This window comes from Cryptomeria japonica, chromosome 9 (genome assembly GCF_030272615.1).
Source record: "Cryptomeria japonica chromosome 9, Sugi_1.0, whole genome shotgun sequence".
Taxonomy (NCBI): domain Eukaryota; kingdom Viridiplantae; phylum Streptophyta; class Pinopsida; order Cupressales; family Cupressaceae; genus Cryptomeria; species Cryptomeria japonica.
Window position 1 is genome coordinate 423647790 of NC_081413.1, and position 21529 is coordinate 423669318.

Sequence of the window (21529 nt, forward strand, 5' to 3'; positions counted from 1 at the left end):
TCAACCTTCAAGAAGCGAGTGATAGAGCTGCCAATGGCCTCAAAACACGAATTCTCCAAAAAATGAAGGGGAAGATTGGGGAGACGAACCCATACTAGACACACATTGATCGGTTTAGTAAGAGGGTTAAAGGAGGTTGTCCAAGGTTTAACCGAGAAGGAGTAAACACCCCAAACCCACAACTTACTCAACACCAAATAATTGTCATTAGAAGAAACAAATGTAGCAACAAAAAAACCCTTGGCACAAGGGAAAAGCTCAATGTTACCAGCAACTAAGGGCTTCCAAGAATCTACTACCCATTGATGATGATCTGAGACAAGGCCAGATTCCAAAAAATCTACACACCAACCCACAAAAATGGTAGAAATCCACATTATCCACCACATCTTGATCACAACCACAAGGAGGGAGGTCTTGGCACAAGAAAGAGGATGTGATTTCCCCTTGGGAGGAGGAGAAACAACAAAGCTGGCAATATGTTCAAAGCTTTGCCCACCAGTAGAAGAAAAGGGTTTTGGAGGGAGCACCCCAACTCCCACAACCACATAAACCCCCTCATGAGCACCAAGGAGATGAGTCACATGCACCACAATTGCAGAGGAAGCAGGACGAGCATCCATTAGACTTGACCCTCCCCCAACTAGTGAGGTAGAGGAACCCTCATAGCCATGTAAGCATTCAACACCAAGACATGAGCCTGCAACAACAATAATTTTTAAAAATCTTTGGGTGAGAGAGTCGTTGCTGAAGCGGGGAGGAGGAAAACATCACAATATGTAACTTTTATCAAATTATTATGTTAATTATTTATTAGCAAACAAATAGGAAGGTAGTTTTGAAATGATGGTTCATGCTCTTGTCTCCTCTCATCCTTCTACTCATGGCATTGCACCTATTCGTCTTGCTCATTCTATGCTTCTAGAGCTAGCTACTTTTGCTCCTGCTCATATTGAGGTTTTTGCTCTTGTCATTTTCACTCATTTGAGCTTGTTCTCGGGGTGGTCACAACTTTCCCTTCAACCTCTACCTTGATACTTCTTGGTTCGTCTAGACAGGTGCAATCTTTCCCCTCTATTGGTGTTCATTCTGGAGCTTTTCTTGTTGTTGGGGTGTTCATGTCTACTAGTGCTAGTGGAGCTAGGGGGCCTATGTATGCTAATATGAGTGGTGATGGGGTGCTTGTGTCAGGGTCTGCTAGTGTTGGTGATGCTTCTAGACTTGGGGTCCCTGTTGTGCAACTCTTTGTGCATGCTGGACTCTTACAGGTTGGGGTATGGCTTTTGGACCATTGGGGGCTTTCCAAATATTTTCTTAGATTATTAGATTTTCTCTCCATTTCAAAGAAAACCTAGTCCTCTTCTTTGTGCCAACTCCCCCGTATGGTGGTATGGGTTAGGATGTAGAAGAGAATTAAGAGTTCTACCTAGGCAAGACCTTCATTTGTAGATTTTTTGGTCATTGGCCTTCCCTACCGCGTCTCCATGATTGTGTTTCAAATTCATGATGGCCCCTTAGAATTGGTAAGATTGATCTTTACCCTTGTGCTAAAGGATTCTTCATTTAATCCTTTTCTTCTTTAGAAGAAAGGAACTTGGTTTGGACAAGTTGTGGGTTTGGGGAGAACATCCCTCTCTCTTAAGCCATATTCTATTACACGCAACCCCCTATCTGAACCTCTTAACATGCATCCAATATCGTTGTAGCTTCCTAGTCTTCCACTCTAATTTTGAGAGTTGTCTTGTTATGAAACCATTGGTAATCCTATGGTAGGTTCTTGAAGGTTGATGAGTCCACTTCCTTCATGGGGTATTCTACCTATGCTCACTTCTTGGTGGACATTGAACTCTCCTTGCCTCTTCATGATGATGTGGTTTTGATGGTTAAGGCTGAGTTCTAGCATTTGTTTAGCTTCCTCTTCGGAGGGATTTCTCGCTTTTGATTTTGCTTCTATCTAGTAACCGCTACTATAGTGCCAACTGGTATTGACATTAGTTTCTGATGAATATGCTGATTTAACCTTCCTTCCAATTCTCGCCCTATAGTTTTTCTAGGGCCTTTCGTACAAAGAGTTGGAACTCGATCTCGATCTCATCCTCCAGCCACCTTTGGATTATGAGGCAATCCCTTTTCATTGTCATCATTGCTTCGCTACTAGCTACTTTTTTTCAGATTACTCTCAAGGTCATTGGAAGGGTCTTGCTACTTGGTGGAAGAATGCTTCTGATGATCACTTGACTATTGAGGATCCTATCTATTCACTAAATGTCTCATTTTAAGACTCTCAGGAGTACTTAGTTAGGGTGGCCTTGTCTTCTTCGAATGTCCCTATTACAGTTCCTTCCTCTGTGTGTGCTTTCTTCAAGTTTCTCCCTTAGATTCTTTAATTTTGTATTATTCATTAGTTGTTGGCCACCTCTCATCCTCTCTTTCTTGTTAGGGTTTAGGCAGATCCGAGGCAAATACGAATTAACAATTATATGCAGATACAAACACACAAAGATGAAGAAAAAACACAGCACAAAGAAACACAAAGATTTAACGTGGTTCACTCAAGATGGGCTACATCCACATAACACAACCGCCCAATCTTTTCTTATTATCAACTAAATTAGTACAACAAGATATATATGCCTTATGCATTCCAACCACTTATAACATACAATTTTAGGGCAACATACAAAGTCGGCTAACAAAGAATAACCCTAACCCTAAAGAATATTCTCGTAATCTTCTCCCCGTACACATATTCTCATACTCGTATTCTCGTATTCTCATATTCTCGTACTCTTGTATTCTTGTACTCATATTCTTGTATTCTCGTACGTACGAGAAATTTGGCTAAGTGATGGAAATTCCTTCTTTCAAGACAAAATTCCAAGAAAGATGAAAATTTGGCTAAAAGATGGAAATTCCATCCTTCAGGACAAAATTCCAGGAAAGATGAAAATTTGGCTAAGTGATGGAAATTCCTTCCTTTAGGACAAAATTCCAGGAAAGGTGAAAATTTGGCTAAGTGGTGGAAATTTCTTCCTTCACGATAGAATTTTGGGAAAGGTGAAAATTGACTAAGTGTTGGAAATTCCTTCCTTCAGGACAAAATTCCAAGCAAGGAAGAAATCACACCCAAGGATGAATTAAAGATAAAATTTCTAAGGCAAGGAAGGAATCAAGGATGAACTTTACAAGAAATTTCCTCCTGGGAAAAATTTTGAAAACTCCATTTTTAGGCAGGAAAAATTTTGAAAACTCCATTTTCAGGCATCAAATCACATCCAAATTTCAAAATTCTTTTAGATTTGGATTCATGAGAGAATATTCTCTCTCCTGGAACCTGGAACCTTGGGTGGAAAATCATTAAAAATCTCCTCCACAGCAAGGAAAGTTCAAAAAACTTCATGAAAATTCTTCATGGATCAAATTTTTCTCTCCTAAAGTTTTCCCTCTCCAATGGTTTCTCGCGAAGTGGCAGTCGGGTTAGTGCATGTTGAGTCAATGGAGCATCTTTTTGCATGTAGCCGTCGTATGAAGGAATAGTGGCACATTCATTGCTGAAATATTTGACCATGGTGGCGGCTAATTTATTGCATGGCATCCGTCATACTTAATGCAGTGGTGGAGCACGTTTTGCATGTAACTATCGTATTTAGGAGATGATGGAGCATTTATTACACATTGGGCAAATTTGAAAGAAGTGGTGCATTTAATGCACAATGGATGCCATTTTGGGCACGCAAAATTAATTGTATATATGATGGGTCATTATTTGTTGATTCCCACCTTGTTGCATCATGTGTGGGGAATCTTTTTGGGAAAACCCTAATTAGGGTTTGCATGTGTCCTCGAGGCATGAAGCGTATATAAAGGGGTAACCCCCCTCATTTGTAAAGGGACGAAGACTTATATGATTTTTTTGAGATAAGTTTTGAGATAATAATAGTGAAACATTGTTCTCTGATGGTGTCCACTTAAGTTATTTTTTAAAGCTTGCATGGTTTCACCTTCCTCGCTTAGAGTAGAAATAGTATAGTACTTTGATTTCAATGGAAAATGTAATGGTGTTCGATGAATTTCCATGGTTCATACTTTTTGCATCTTACTGATTGTAAGTTGCAGTGTAAAGTTAGTCTGGGCCCCTAAATTTGTGTTAAGTTTGATTGTGGATAGTCGTTTGGATTGCGTCGTTTGGGTATTCAAATACACTTACTCGATTTGAAAATCCTCTAACATCCCTAGAAGATTGCATCAGTTCTTGCGGAGTTGTAGTTGATCTTGGTGAAACAGAGCTTGGTTTATTTGGAATTTGTCCACCAAAGCACTATTCATTGATACCATTACCCTTAGGAGTAGATGTAGATCCTGTAACCCTTTCCCCTTTAGTTTCAGTTGATTTCGAAGCAGAAGCATCATAGAATCGCCATATCCGATGATGAAGTTCCAAGCCACGACGAAGGAGTGAAAGAACGATTCAAACGTAAGGCCCCTTAGATTACTAGTAAAACACATCAGCCAATTGAGTCACGTCTGTTGCACAAAGGAACCTTGGAGTTAGTCGTTTTATCTTATTGCAATCTTAGCATACGGTTTAACTTTGTTCAAGAGAGAGTAAGGTGACCGTTGGTAACTTTATTCTGTGTTAGACGTCGTCATAAAAAACACGTCAACATGACCAAATACATTTGAGTGCATGAACTCCAATGACCTTGTCTTCTTGTTACGTCCATTTTTAGAGAAGTTGACCCACCTTTGTTTGCCATAGATACAATGCTCATAGAACTCTAAGTTAATAGATTTTAAACCTTGAAGTTGATCCCTTTTAAGCAAAATTTCAAGTCCCTTTTTGCTCATATGCCCAAGCCTCTTGTGTCAAAGTTTTGTCCCACCGTCACACAACTGCCATCACAACTCCCACTTTAGCATGACTTTCTAGCACATACAAAGTGCCCAATTTTCTGCTTTTTGCAATTACTAAGGCTCCTTTGGTCACCTTCTAAGTATTTGATTAAAAGTGATGCTACATCTTTGAGCATCAAGCTATCTCACAAAAATTACATTCCTCATAAGTTTAGGAACGTCTTACATTCCACAACAACCAACTATTTTCATTTTTTAATTTTAACATCACATCACCTTTACCAACAATGTCACATGGTTCATTGTCACCAAAGTAGACCTTACCAAGTTTGTCGTCTTGATAATGTTTGACAACTTCTTGGCAAGAAGTTGCATGAAAGAAAGCACTGGAATCCAATACCCACGCATCAATTATAGTTTCACTTGTAGAAAAAATTAATGCACCTTCATCCTCTTCATATGTAGTATTTACTTCATTTTCCTTTGACTGATTTTGCACCTTCTTATATGACCAACAATTCTTCTTTGTGTGTCCTTTGCCACAAAACTAGAAACTTGTATTTTTACCTCTAGACTTAGATCTCTTATTAGATCTAGAACTTCTTCTATTGTTAATTCAGCGTCTTTCTTGAGATCTCCTTCTAGTGCCAAATACCAAAGCATCTTCTGAGGAATTTCCTTGATTCTTCATCCTCATATCCTCACTTAGGAGAGTCCCAACATCATCAAAAATATACTTACCTGCTTGCTGAACACCAAATTGCTAATTGCCATCACTACTCTTTCTCGACTATCATGTAGAAAGCACAATGATAAAATGGCCTTGATTTCATCATCCAGATTTATATTCATGGAAATTAATTGGATGATTAATGTATTGAATTCATTTAAATGGTTTGACATGTTACCTCCTTCATCTTCAAATTGTAAAAGTTCTTCATGAGAAAAACTTTGTTTGAAGCGGAAACCATCTCATACATATAAGACAACTTATCCCACAATCCTTTCATTGTTTTCTCAGTAACAACATTAAATAATATACTACTGGATAAAGAGAGGCTAACTGTTGCTCTTGCCTTCTTATCCATTTTCTCTCACTCTTCTTCAGCCATTCTAGCAGGCTTCTTTGCTTTGCCTTCCAGCACGATTGAGAAGTCTCTCTGAATCAACAATGCTTTCATTTGCATCTTCCACATTCTAAAGTTCCGTCCCGAGAATTTTTCAATTTTCCATTTATCTGCCTCTACCATCTTCCTAAAATTCTTCACAATCTTCCAATTCAACTTGTTGAATTCAACTTCTCAACAAGCCAGATAAACAACTACAAAAATAGATATAACAAACGCAAAATAAACAAATACACATAATACACTACGTTTACGTGGTTCACTGTAACAGCTACATCCTCGAGAAAAATAGGGGAAAACTCTATTTATAACTTCTGTTCTTCCTATTACATCTACAGCAGCTCATTGCATCAGCAATACAATAATAATTACATTATCCACGAGAATTTTGTATTTGAAGGTCTCATCAAAATGGAATGCCAAGAGACTTTCGAAAGAGGGAAAGCCGAGGAATTAAAAGGCCACAAATCACTGGACTTCATTATCCATCACTAATTTGACCCAAAATGTCCTTGTATTCCATAACTATAGATGTCACAAGTCTACTGGTACACGTAAACTTGGTTTGGTACATATAATATAGGCTGAAAAGGCAAAACCTAACATTCCCAAGATGATACTAGAATTGATCCAGACAAATATATCACATAGATGACAAAGGGTGTGAACAACCATAAAAATGCTTCTCTATCTATACAAGCGTTGGCTTGATTGTAAACCCTTCAAATTTCCCACTAGCTGAGCATCTTTACATTTCTTTCTGCCATTCCAAGTTCCTTTTTCATTTTCGATTCTTTTGCCACCACATTTTCACTCCAGAGCTCTACAGGATTCCTGAAAATATTCATCATGATTCCATAGAATTGTGATACGACTGTATGGGTATATCTGGTAGTGAAGCATTTTACTCACTAGCATTTCATAGAATCAAAAGCATAGCTCTCCAAATGCCCACAAACAAATTATTTTGAGAAGCAGAAAACAAAACCTGATTCCTTCATACCTGCAAGTCTAACACCATGAACCTTGTTCCTGTTCAAGAATGTGTTCATAGCTTGCTTTGGTTAGCCTCACCAATAATCTCCACAAGAACATTGACCACCTTTGAAATGATGGAAACGGTTTGCATCTCTCACAACAATTTCTCTTGCAACAACCTTGGAGATAAATTTGGTTGCAATATGGCAGTCACCACATACTCGAAGGTTCTTGACAACTCTAATAGTTGTTCCAGGTGGAGTGTTTAACAAACCAAATGCAATCGCCAACTTCTCACTGTGGTGGCAAAGGAGTGATTCTTTCTCCTCCTCCTCCACATCATTCAATACAAGTCTTCTATCTGGAACATATCCCGCTGCCTTCATTTCCGAGGACAATTTTTCCAACTTTGCATAGATATTTTGTGTTTGTGGATGTGATTTGTCTCCTACACAAAAGGCATGTAACATTTTATGGACTTCAATCCAACTACAACCAGGTGTCTTTTTAATCCCTCTTTCTTTCATCAATTTCCTTACCTTTTGAAGGTCACTCCACTTGCCAACTTCTGCATAAATGTTTGACAGAAGAACATATGGTGCGGCACCAGTAGGATCCAACTCAAAAAGAAGTGTTGCCACGAATTCCCCTATCTTTACACTTTTGTGTGACCTACAAGCGCCAAGCAAACACCTCCATACAATCACATTAGGAAAAAATGCCATTTTGATAGCAAAGTTTAGGGCTTCCTCAACATAGCCAGCACGGCCAAGAAGGTCAAGTGTGCATGTATAATGATCCATCGTAGGCATTATGCAATACATGTCATTCATGCAATTGAAATATTTACAGCCCTCATCCACTAAACCTGCATGGCTGCATGCAAATAAAACCCAAATGAATGTTATATGGTCGGGCTTGGTTTCAGAGTACTTCATTAGTTCAAAGAGTTCAAGGGCATCCTTTATATAACTTTGCAATGCATGTCCTGCAATGACTGCATTCCATGAGACTAATGTTGGATTATGCATTTTGTCAAACAATTCACGTGCCTTATGTATGCTTCCACATTTTGTGTACATGTCTATCAGGGCATTCGTAACTACATCTGTTAACAATCCACTTTTTATTATTTTTTGATGTATCTCCATACCCTGATCCAAAGCTCCAAGTTTGCCACAAGCTGGGAGGATACTGGTAAAAGTTGATGCATCCGTATTTACATCTGCCAATTGCATTTTCTGAAAAATCTCCAAGGCTTTATCAACAAGCCCATTTTGTAAGTATCCTACAATCATTGCATTCCATGAGACCACATTCCGCTGAGGCATTTTTTCAAACATTTCACGTGCCTTCTGTATGCTTCCACATTTTGCATACATGTCTATCAGGGCAGTCCCAACTATAATATCTGACGAAAAACCACTTTCACTTATACTTTGGTGAATCTCCGTACCCTGTTCCAAATCCCCAAGTTTAGCACAAGCTGGAAGGATGCTGGCAAAGGTTGATGAATTCGGCTTAATACCTGTCAACTGCATTTGCTTATACATCTTCAAAGCTTCTTCAACAAGCCCATTCTGTGCATATCCAGCAATGATTGCAGTCCAAGAAACAACATTTCTTTGAGGCATTTTTTCGAAAAGACTTAAAGCCTCGCCCAGAGCATTATATTGAGCATATCCTGTAATCATTGCATTCCAGGAGACAACATTTCGCTGAGGTAAATTATCAAACAATTCACGAGCCTTCGCCATGTTTCCACATTTTGCGTACATGTCTATCAGGGCAGTGACAACTACGACATCTGACAAAAAACCACCTTCAGTTATCTCTTGATGGATTTCCATACCCTGCTCCAAATCCCCAAGTTTGGCGCAAGCTCGGAGTATACTCGAAAAGGTCATCGAGTTTGGCTTTACATCTGACAATTGCATTTGCTTATAAATCTCTAAGGCGTTTTCAGCAAGTCCATTTTGAGCATATGCAGCAATGATTGCAGTCCATGATACCACATTTCGATAAGGCATCTCTTCGAAAAGCTTTGAAGCCTCGTGAAGAACACCATTATGTGCATATCCTGCAATCATTGCAGTCCACAAGAAAACATTTCGTTGATGCATTCCGTCAAACAGTTTTCGTGCCTTCTCTATGCATCCACATTTTGCATACATGTCTATTAGGGTATTCACTACAATAAGGTCGGATTGACATTGACATCTAACAAGCTTTCCATGGATCTGCAAACCGTGTTTCAAAGATGCCATGTCAGCGCATACAGGGAGAATAATAGAGAAGGTAAATTGGTCAGATTGGACAGATGTTCGTTGCATTTGGTGAAACAGGGTGAATGCCTCCTGAGGAAGTCCATGCCTTTTGTAAGCTGCAATTATCATATTCCATGTGAAGACGTCTGGTTCACTTAAGTTGTCGAAAACATTGCGAACATCCACCAATCTTCCACACTTGTCATACATGCTGATGAGCTTGTTACTCAAAAATGTGTTTTTGGTAGATAAATATCCTCTCTCATCGATGTGAGAGTGGATTTGCTTACCCTCTGTAAGTGCTTTGTTGTCAATACAAGCTTGCAATAGATGAAGATATGTAGAAGCGTCCACAGCTGGGTTCTGTGTAGTAAGAAGAATCTGTACAGCCTCCTTCAAACAACCCTGTGTACAGAGTGTTCTGAGATTTTGATCGAGATGTAGAGTGGATGCCATTGTGATGAATGGGTGCTGTTGTCATTACTTCAAAATACAAAATTGTGATCAATATGATCAAGATTGTTGCACGTGGGACTGTAAATTAGTACACGGGCCTGTAATTTAGTATAGAGATTTTTAAATACATCTTAATCTTAACTCTTTAAAGATATCAATTTTCAATTATAGGAATACGTTTTACTCATTTATATAGGGATGTGTACCCCAGATATCTTAAATCATATATATAGGATTTAGACACTTTTTTTGTTGTCTTTATATGTGACTTAAGTTTCTGGCTTTTGAATAGTAATAATGCATATTGTGGGATCCGCACAAGGGTAAAAAAATACACATTTCAAAGTGTCATCCGATACTTGTTTAAAGATGTTCCAATAACCGTCCACTCAAAATTGCTAGTAATTGTGGACAATTGTCCCAGTAGTGGTACACAAATGGGCCAATTATGGATTATAAAAGGTCAAAAGTTGTTGGCTATTTGACCAAAAAAGGTAAAAAGTGATCGGCTATTGATACATGTGAAACTTATTAATGAGCTTTTCATTATCATTTTTCTGGCTCCTTTAAAATTAATAATTGTGGGGGTTGGATGCACAAGGAGTGATTGGTTAATGGAACGCGATTCATTGTTGATGTTCTTCTCATTTATATTGAAAATATTTATTGAATAATAAGTGTCATTGTTCATGCCATAGTGTGATGGTTGAATCATGCCATTGTTGTCATAGCCACCATGATTCAAACTTATGTTAGACCATTGTGACTATTGGTATTGTGCCCTCACTAATCTAATGCATTTATGCAAAGCATTCACGTCAAAGATGAGGGCCTCATTTGTGGTCTCACTTAGCTCAATTTTAAAAATTAGGGGTCTCATGAGTAAAATAATAATAAAATGAAATATGGTCTTTTCGCACACGTTTGTAGTCTCACCTAGTTCAAATTAGACTAAAAATTAATGAAATTATGATTCTCATGTGTAAGATAATAATATAATTAACTAAGATATTTTTTGTTTCATTGTACTTAAGATATGGAGTAAACGATTTATTAAAAGTGTACATAAAAGATCTTCAAAACATCTATACATTGAGAAATATCTATTAAATTTTAAATAGTTTCATTTATAGTCATTAATTTATATTTTAAAATTTCAATTTATATATATTTTCAATAATAAATGTTGGCTATAAAGATTTTTTCTGTCAAATTCACAAGATTGGATTCTTTTCACACCATTACCACTATAAGTTAGCATTTAAACCTAATTATTTTATTTACATAATATAAATATCTTCAAAAATATATATGTTATATATCTACATCTTAGTGTGGCATAGCTTAAAAATGAGCCTAGATACAAGCCTTACTTTCAACTCTAGGTGTGTTATACCTCCATAAGTAAGGATAGGTGTGAGTCCTGCATCTAATTTTGAGTGTAGCAAATATACCAATACTTTAATAGATAAGAATAGGTGCGAGTCTTACATCCAATTTTGCACCCAAAATTTATTGCAACGTAACTCAATAAATGAAGGCAAAATTTAGTCCTAAGTGAATGACATCTAAAATTTTCCAATAAAAATGAAAATTAACCTATATAATGAATTCGAAAGCCAATAATTACTCAAATATTGAATACGGTAAAACTACACATCTAATTTTGTATGCAGTGGTAACTTATTCTTATAGGCAATGTTACATGAAAGCCTCCCATCCAATTTTAAGTGTATTGTACCTTAATATAAGAGGTTAGATATATGTTTTATATCTAATTCCAAGTGTGGTATACTCTAATGAAAGGGGCTAAATACAAGTCTTACATCCAATTATAGATGTGACTAGATGGAAGTGTCACATATAGTTACCACTATGATGTATCACAATGAGAAGGCTAAATGTAAGTGCTATATCAAATTTTAGATGTGACACACCCTAACAAATAAGGGCACAATTATTAGATGAATGACACCCCAAAAGAAGATTTTACTAATAAAATAAAAAAATAGTCTATGTGAAATCCTTAAATTTATCTATTATTTAAATATCGAATCAATTCATAAAGGTGAAAAGTGGGCCCCTTATACTTCTCCTTGCCATTTTACAAAAAATTGCATTGATGGCTTAGGTGCATAGGCCTAACAAATGATTTTGACTTATTCGTTGCTTTTGTTGACCCTAGACTTGGTCTTATACTCAAAATGTCATTTTAATTTTGTTTAGACTAGTTACAAATACCAAACTTAGGGCTACACTTGCAACACTAACCTAATACAGGGCAATAAGTGTGATGACCCTCTTTTTCCAATTTCAATTTTAATTTTGGCCTCCATCAACTTGGTTCCAACAAGTTATTACTTCATAACTTTTATGCCAAAAAGTTTAAACTATATGCCTACGACATGTGTAAAAGGACATCATCCTAGGTCATTATGGATCATAAGAAATCATTGAATTCCAATTTTTTTTTTAATCACTCTAAAAGGACCATTCAACAACCATAACTATATTTTACGTCATCCATTCCATTTATATTAACTCTTACATCAAATATCAACACCTAGTTATTACACTACTTCACCATAGCCTTCATTGCATCAAATATCAAGCTCTCAAAATCATGTGTACCACATTATTCTCAAATTCATGTACATCCATTCCATATTTTTATTATCGTGTCTTCCAACTCTTCACAAAATCATTAAATCAATAAACAAAGCTTGACTAGAGTGCAAGTTGGGAGAAGCTAGTTGACTTCCCAATTCTTGCATAACAAGTTGTAGTGTTTTTTTCCACCACCAAGTCTTTCATTTGTGAGTGCATGCACATGTCAACATTTATTGTAGGTGTTCATATTTACAACTCCTAGTGTTCCACAAGAAATTTCAAGCCATAATTTTTGGTTCAATGTGGTAGTTGCAAGTTTGATATAGCTTCATCTGTAATTCTAGATATCACATAACACAACCATCTTAGTTTATTCATTCTAGAGCTAGTCATAAAGCCTATGTGCTAGAGCTCCATCCCAATTAAATTACTTTCCTCTATGACGTCACATGCATGCATTTATTTTAGTTATTTTATTTTTATTCTATAATCAAGTATGTGTCTAAACTCAATTCATTTATATTGCATTTATGTACCAATGATGTTTCATCTTTTGAGGAGCTAAGGGACATTGAAGTATATTAACATATGATATTGAAGTTCATTTTACCATGATCACGTTGATTTTTTAGTAGTGATTTGTTGCCAATTGGTAAAAAATATTTTTAAGGTCTTGAAGAAGGTGAATATAATGCATTTGGAAACTTATGTTTTTACTCAAATTAAATCACCCTATAATAGATTGTTTAAATTTGTTAGAACAACATCACATCATCACATTGTTTAATCCAATTTGGGCCCCATCATAGGATATTCTAGAGGTTACTTTTTATCTAGTTCTAGTCATATATTATTTTAAATTATGGTTCAATCACCCACCTTTTTATATTAAAGTGTTTCTTAATTATATGACATTTCCCCACCATTATCACTAATTTAGAGTAAAGGGTGGTGTGATCACTAATGAAATTATAGAGAATTAAAGGAAAAAAGTGGTACAACTGTAAATAAAATTATAGAAAATTAAATTATAGAAAATTAAGGGTAAGAAGTGCTGTAATTTCCATTGCAATTATAATCAATTTAGAAAAAATACATATATGTAGCGGTTGTAAAATGTACACTTTTATTAGTGTGTTCAATTTCATTCTCTCCTAGCACCTATTTTAGTATTTCTATTTCCTTTATGCATTATAGGACCTTTATTATAATTAATTAATATTTAATTCAATATTATGGGTCTTATTTCACTTTATTACATCATCACACTCTTATTTAGGTCCTTAATTGTAGATGTGTCCATCATTTTATCTTTATTTATCCTTTATCCTACCCTAATTTCAACTTCCAAGACACATTTTGTATTTCTATACATTATGGTTTGAGCCACCAAGTTGGAATCGAGATTAGAACCCTATTATCTTGCATTCCTTGAAAGTTAGAAAAAAAGTTGTCTGGACCAAGGCAACCTACCTTCCCGGTCCCACACTTTTTCCTCGAATTTTGGGAGGATAATTTGGTGGTCTCATCAAATCCAAATCTCGCTTCGTGTAAAAATATATCAAATCTAAGTTGGCTTAAAGGTGATTTCAATTTTATTAAATCCCTATATAAGGCATCCCTCTCAATTCATTTTCAACAATACATCTTATGCTAACATTATCTTCAAATACAAGAGAAATTATTCTACTTCAAAGAGCGGATTTGATTTAAGGAGCAACAAACTACATCAAGGCATCTTCCTTGGCCTTAGAAGGAAAGCTTTCCAATTCAATTCAAGTTCAATTTATATTTCAATTAAGGTTAATTACAAACTCAGGGTTTGACCTAAGGGAAACCCCTATCCATAACCCCCTTTCTTTTCTCTTGTGTGTAGCTATAGGTACTCGAGAAAGCCAAAAGACCTCATGCAACATCATGAGACCTGTATAGGCCTATTCCCTAAATTTGGACTTGTTTTTTAGGGATCAAGGCATTAGGGCACCCCTATCCTAGGATCAGGGTGTTGGGGCACGCTAGTTCTCAATATTCTACAAAAGTTTTCAAGGGTGGATTCCAGATAGTCCCAGGTTCCAGATTTTCTACAACAACTCATACTCAAAAGACCAAGGTATTCTTCTGCCTTGGTCTTGCCAAATCAACATCAAATTTCTATCACAGGTGCATGGTCAGATTTCCTAGTCAATTTTGTGTCCATTACAATACTTATGATTATTTGTTAGTCATTTACAACAACTTGAATGTTTACTTCCTTCATACCTTAGTTATAGTTTGCATCACTTCAATATATCTTCATAGTTCATTCACTTTCCATAGTAGCAAAGGAATAGAAACCCTAGAAGTATCATTTGACTCTCTTTCACAAGAGTTAGTCAAGTACGATCACTCCTCTAGGTGCTTTCGTATTCCAATGTTGGTATGCAAGTGGATCTTGGTCTTATGTTTTACTCGGTTCCATTTTCATACTATACAATATATTTGTCATGCAATTATAGACATTTAAGAGAAAATTTGTATTATCATCATGCAGTTATAGGAACTTTAGGGAAATCATGTATAATTGCTATAAAATTATTGGTACTTTAATGTTAACTTGTTTTCTCAATCATGCAAAAGTCACTACAAATTTGTGGGATAGAAAACCAAAAACTAATAGGGACTATGGATGCCTCCTAAAGAAAAAAAAAATCCATTCACCTATTTTGTTTCACACTATAGATTTGTGATTTTTTTGTCTACATTAAATGATCAATCCATTATTAACTATGAGATAGTAGGGTACGCTATCAAAAGTTGATGAATAGACAAACATTGCAACTCTACTTCAAACTCCCATTTCTATTCAGTTACAAAGACATATTATAACTAGTTATCAATTTACATTATATTCTATGCTATACATTGTTTGATATGTCTCTTTAATTGTATTTCTCGCGTGACATATTATTTTGATTTAGTGTCATCATGTTTCAACCTACAACTAGTTTTATATATAGTCCTTTGTTGTTCATGTAGCCTAGCCAATCTACTCCCACCTTCCCACAACCTACAAAAAGACTTTATTAATACTTAAACCTTTGGAAGAGTTCTTCATTGTTATAATTAATTATTGACTTGCAACCAATAATTATCATTCTAGATCTCATGAAAGAGGTGGAATTCCTTAGTTTAGCTTCTTGCATGACCAACTTGTGGAAATGGATAGACAAGGGGGATGTTGGAAAGCCTAAATGTGATTGGAACTAGTAACTCCACTAACAACAATATGTTTATACTAATGAAAGAGGGATGGTGCTTGAGAAGGGGTATGTCATGATTCGTTACATTCATGATTTCAAATACTATTCCTTTCTATTAGCCCTTGGATAACATCCTTCATAGATAAGTTGCATTGATTGGATGGATTAGATTGGTTGGGTTGATTTAATTGTTCATTTGGGTATGAAGGTTTGGGTGATGAGGAACTTACGTAAGAGGTTAAGGTTGTAAACTTCTTAGGTAGAAACCTAACTTTGTCCACACATAACCACATCAGACTTTATCATATTAAAACTATAATAAATATTATTTTCTTAATTAATCAATACATCCTTTATCCTCACCCTTAATTAAGTAAATTTTCAAAAATTTATCATTTACACTCTTATTCCATAAAAAATAAGAATTAAAGCATTCATTTAATTCCTTCCTTTTCCCTTCTAAATCTAGTTAGTTAGTTAATTCAAATTGATTAACTAATTAACATATGCACATTACTTAATGGGGTTAAATTAATTAATAACCTATTAATCCTAATCTCCTAAAAATCTACAATAAAATATTGAGCATCAATTTAATTAAAAATATCCCCCCTCCATTTAGCCCATGTGATTTTCACACATTTGAGGATCTAAATGTCTCCATCTCTCTTTCCCATGTGAGAGGAGATGCATATCAAATTTATCTCACCAATGTGTCCTCACACATGTGTGAGAGAACACTTGTCCTTAGTCCCTCCTCCCCATACATCCTCTCACACATTGTGAGAGAGAACAACCTTCAACCCTTTTATTTGGTCATATCACTCTAAGCCATTCATTTCTACTCAATCATCTCCTCTCAAGTGCATCAATCTATTGATGGCACTTGTCATCATCTTCTTGCTCCAATCCTCTCATGAATCATCCACCATTAATATTTAAATTCAATCTCAAGTGTACATTCCCCATCCAATAAGTCTATTTAAAAGAGGATTTACCCTCTTATTATCAATCTCTTCCACCACAAATTCATGTTGTTGGTTCTCCAAGCAACCAACATTCGTACATGCTTCATCAACTCAATTTAGAGTGCATCAAGAGGGTTGAAAAAACCATCTTCATCTTCTATCTAGAGTACATCAATAGGGTTAAGAGATCCATATATCAAAACTTGGGTGCACACCTCTTTTTCATCAATTTAAGGTTCTTTGAAGAGAAAGGAAAATGCATTTTTAATATATTTTGACCATTGTGTCCTTATTTTTTATCACAAATTATTTAAATTTGGAGTTAATCAAGCACATCTTAGTTTTTGCTTCGATTTTCACCAAAGGATCCTCTTGCGCTAGAATGCTTTCTTCTCAGTGAAAGTTAATATATAATCTATTAAAAGTAGAAGCTTCATTAGTTTATAGATTAGGATTTGTATGGATCAATGAACCATAATTCGATTTGCTATCAAGATTGTAATTTGGGTGAAGCTTGGGCTACTATGCTTGTCAATTACCTATCCATGGGATCTTTGCTTTGAAGTAGAAAGTCATATACTTGGATACAACCTTTTTTAGTGTTAAGAAAATTATTGTGGTTATCATAATATTCATATTCATATTCATCTCCATCTATATTTCTTTTGTTGTCATCATTCTCAAAAGCATTTTTATCCTTCTTAATGGACTCATAAAAAAAGTGATTCATGGTTATTATTTTGATTAAGTTAGTTTTATATTTTATTTTGGTTTCACATGGGTTTTTCATAGGGGATGGAGAAGAAAAGGAAAACATAAAATAATCTAACTAGTTAAGTGGGAGCATTTGGCTTGTGAGCTCACCAAAATATTTGAATTGATTATAAATACTGTTAGGTCAATCTTAGAGAACCATGGGGGATTAAAAGAATACCCATATCCCATTATGCCATCTCCTAAAGTAAAAGGTGATAAATTCTTAAGGCTTACCACTTACTAGTGAATTGCACATGACAACAATGGATGCTTTCCCATGCTAGGTCTATACAAGGTTCAAATACGAGTGTCCTCAATATATTATGTGAGGTTAAAGTCTACAAGACAACTACTATATAGTAACATCTATTAATAGGTTAACACACACACACACCCCCCCCCCCCCCCCCCCCCCCCCCAAATAACTTGGAAACCTATAAATGGGAATTCATCTTGGTTCAAAATGGAAACTCCTCCTTATATTTCATATACTTTGCAAAAATATTGGCTTTCCTCATTTTCAAAGTCTCTAGATACCTATAAAATAGAAAAAATAAATTCTCTTTTGATTCTCAAGTTTGTATGAAGTGCAAGAGGATAGCATACATAAACTACCCTTAGGGTACACAAATTAAAAATAACTTTTTTATCCTCAAGATCATACATGGTACAAGAGGAGAGTATTAAAAAACTAGTTATAATATGACACACAAGATAAGAAAGAGGGTTATTTTTTATCCTAAAGATCACAAAAGGTGCAAGATGAGAGAATATACAACAAAACCACAAAAAAAAACACATATAAAAATATACTAGAAAGAAATATTGATTCCAATTTTTAAGATTTAAATGCTTCGATTTAGTTTGAAATTGAATCTTTGATTCATGATCTCGCATACAAGAGTTATTGTTTTAGGGTCTTATACATGCAAAATATTCACAAGAGGGTTAATATGATTTAAATAGACAATATTAAACTTTCGTAAAAAAACTCTAGAAAATTACCTAATCTACAAAAAAGTTATTATAACTAGCTTTCCAAGACCTATAACAATATAAAAATTTGATACCTATACAAAAGCAAGCTAATTGAAATGTAGATGCCATAAGGGTTAGTAGAAATGTAAACATAAAATTCATGAGATATATAAATTCCATAGGGTTATTAGAAACATGAAATCCCCAAATGCAAGCTCTAGAGAGTAGTACAAATGTTACAAGATGAAGTAAACATGTTGAACTTTAAGAATCATCATTGTAGTAGAGTGTATAGATGTTTCACAAACTAGAAATAAGAAAGATACAAAAAAAGGCCATCAAAGATTATAGTAATGTTACTAATTCCAAAAAAATGTTGCAAAATAGGGAAGAAATGCTAAACTAGAAAAAGTGAGAAAATGATGGAAAAACATGCAAAACCTTTAAAACCAAGTCATTAGAGACTTGCAAAACCAATGTGTAGAGTGAAAAATTGTATACCCTTTACAATCTCACCTACACTTTTATATCCACTTTGGTATTTGTTCCCCTATCATTGCACGTAGGTTCACGTTAGCCCTTGCATCAAAATTTTCCATTCTCAAGATGCTTAGGGTCCTTTTTAGTATGTACTTGTCTGTGTCAGTTTTGTGTCAACTGGGTGTTTTTTCTCATCTCTTGTTGTTTTTGGGCATAATTTGTTTGGACACTAACACATCACACAAATTTTTACGTGTATTGCTAGCATCCCGTGACATTTTAACATTCAAAGGTCATTTCCAAGTGTTTATCCACTTGTTACCTACCTATGTTAGTAGAAAAGGCTCAAAATATTCCAAAACGACTCAAAAAATATTTCTTTCCATCCTCTTCTCACTTTTAAATACATTCTTTCACTCCATGTAATCTCTCTTGAATCCTCTCACAAATTCTCTTGGAAGTTTTCTTGCAATCTCTCTTAGATACTCTTTAAAATCTCTTGGCTTTCTTAAGTCTCTCTCTAGTTTGCACAACTTTGTACAACTTGCTTCAAAAGTCTTTTCAACTCCATTTGGTTTCGCAACTTGCTACAACTCTCTCTTAGCTTTTTACAACTTGATAAAACAATATTTGGAACTCTCTATTGCCTTCCTCAAGCTTTGTTTTGTTGGAAACTTGAGATGTTGTGTTGTGTTATCATTGATGTCAACCTATCTGATGTTGTCATTGATATAACTATGTGTTGCAGATGGCCCAGAAATGTATGTTCAGATGTTGTTGTGTGGTCTGGTAGTGATATTGAGGTGTTTCTAGAAGGTTGGTGTAGTGGAAGTTTCAATATGTAGGAAACAATATTTATGTAGGAAAGAGTTTTAAATGTCTTAATGGAAGAATTATTTGCATTCCTCTAGTATGTGAAGATTATGGAGTGCTGTTTTGGATATAATGTTTAAGATATAAGTATATTGTATTGTCAAGTTTACAGGCCCTCTATTGCTCAGATGGTGGAGTTACTTGTTGTTGTTTCTATTAGTGGAAGTTTATCAGAATTGGTCTGAAGACTGCTCGGTGGTTCTCTGATTTGTGGATTCAAGTGTTGCGCTTGGAGAACATGTTTATTTGGATTTTGCAATGTTCCAATTCAATTTTTTAGTGATGATCTGATTGACAAGTAAAGTTATGGTGTTTTGAGTTCAGTGTTGTTAGCTGGCTTGGTTTCCGGTTGGTAGAGGTGGTATGTCCTATTTGGATCATGCCCTTTTGGTCGGTATATACTTTGGTGGTTTACTTTTTATGTTGATATGGGTCTCACCATGGTGTGGGTAGATTCACATCATGTTTTGTGCATTGAAGAATGGTTTTGGTCCGACTGGTTGGTGTGCTACATTGTTTATCTATAGATTTTATTTGTTGCAGACCTTAAAAGGATGTGTTAGCATGTGTGGTTCATTGGCATCGCTTGGAATAAATGTGTTGTAAGAGAGTTCGAAAGCCAACCGATTTACCTTTTTAGTTTCGGTCTTGGCTTCCAAATGCTCTTCTCAATGCTAACTCTATACATACACCATTCATGTCTGTTATAGGCCTCCCTAATATGAGTTTATTGGTCATTCCCTACCATTTTAATCTAACTCAAGACTTGTTGCTCAAGGTTCCTAAGCTTGGCCTGACAACCGGTCCAATTTAGCCATTGGGGCATTAGTGGGATCAGGCGCTTCTTGAGGCCCTCCAAAATTGTCTCTAGTTTCTATGTCACATATAATGGTTCTTGTGAATGCATACAATATTTATTAATGTTAAGAATAATTGACATTTCATTTCAACTTTTAAATTGAACAACAATAAATGTTCACACATAACAAAATTTGGTTCTCCTTTATTCATTCCAAAAGAGTATCTACGTCATGTTACATTATTTGATATTTAACAAGTTCATACATTATGAGCTATTGTCTATGATAGTACGAGATGTCTCAATGAGCTCTTCCTTCCCTTTAAAATATAATGGTTAGGGGCAAGTAGGTTCCCTTGTCTCTAGAAGTTACAATTATCTCCCAAAATGGGGTCTCTTGATTTTGCATAGGCATCACATTTAGTTTAAAAGAAGATGAATTTCCAAGAGTGTTTTTATTCTCTCTAGGCCACATTTGCCTCTCCTTTTGCAGTCAATTGCATCAACCAATGTTTCAGTATTTGATAGTAGGGCGCAACTTGAATAATCATATTTAGTTTTGTGTTTCAGTTAAGAGTTAGGTCGCAAAAAGCAAAAATTTTCCTTGATGTTTGTCGGATCCACATCTTGTATGCCAAACATACTCCTTGTTTTAGTTAACTACATTTATATTTTTGAGTTCCAGCAGGTGAGCTCCAACATCCAATGCTTATCCTGGTAGCTCTGATACCATATGCAACAAAAGTTTTCTACCAACATGGAATAGTGAATGAATTATAACACTTACTAAAGTAAAAGAAAAGCTATAATTGGCATATTAAAGTTTTTATAACTTAAGCATTGAAATAAGAATTACAAATTCATGTTAATAATCATAAACAACTAGTAGCATGAAGCAAATACTGAAACACCTATTAACCATATACATCATCCAAATTCTCTACTTCTAATTAATTGAGTAATGATGAAACAAAACATATAAAGAGTGAAAGAGTTAAGAATCTATTGTAGTCAAGATGTCTGACTGAATCCCAAGTTTCCTCTTGAATCTATCAAGGGAGAGCATCATTCGAGTGCTTTTCCTCCAGCCAAAAACTCAATGGTCCCCCACAAACCGTCCTAAAGGAATTGTCCCTACCCTTCA

At 35.3% G+C, this 21529-nt stretch overlaps 1 protein-coding gene across 1 annotated transcript; it reads right to left on the reverse strand.

Moving 5' to 3' along the window:
• Positions 1-6265: 6265 nt before the first annotated feature.
• LOC131073515 (putative pentatricopeptide repeat-containing protein At3g23330) lies at positions 6266-9821 on the reverse strand. The gene is made up of 2 exons (XM_058009959.2): positions 6985-9821; positions 6266-6815 (listed from the first exon to the last, which is right to left on the reverse strand). The coding sequence occupies exon 1, from the start codon at positions 9680-9682 to the stop codon at positions 7052-7054; it is 2631 nt and encodes an 876-aa protein (XP_057865942.2). The 5' UTR covers positions 9683-9821; the 3' UTR covers positions 6266-6815; positions 6985-7051.
• Between the last annotated feature and the right edge of the window lie 11708 nt (positions 9822-21529).

What these genes read in the sequence shown, in the direction of transcription:
- LOC131073515 (XM_058009959.2), bottom strand. Translation starts at nt 9,682, where the DNA reads ATGGCATCCACTCTACATCTCGATCAAAATCTCAGAACACTCTGTACA.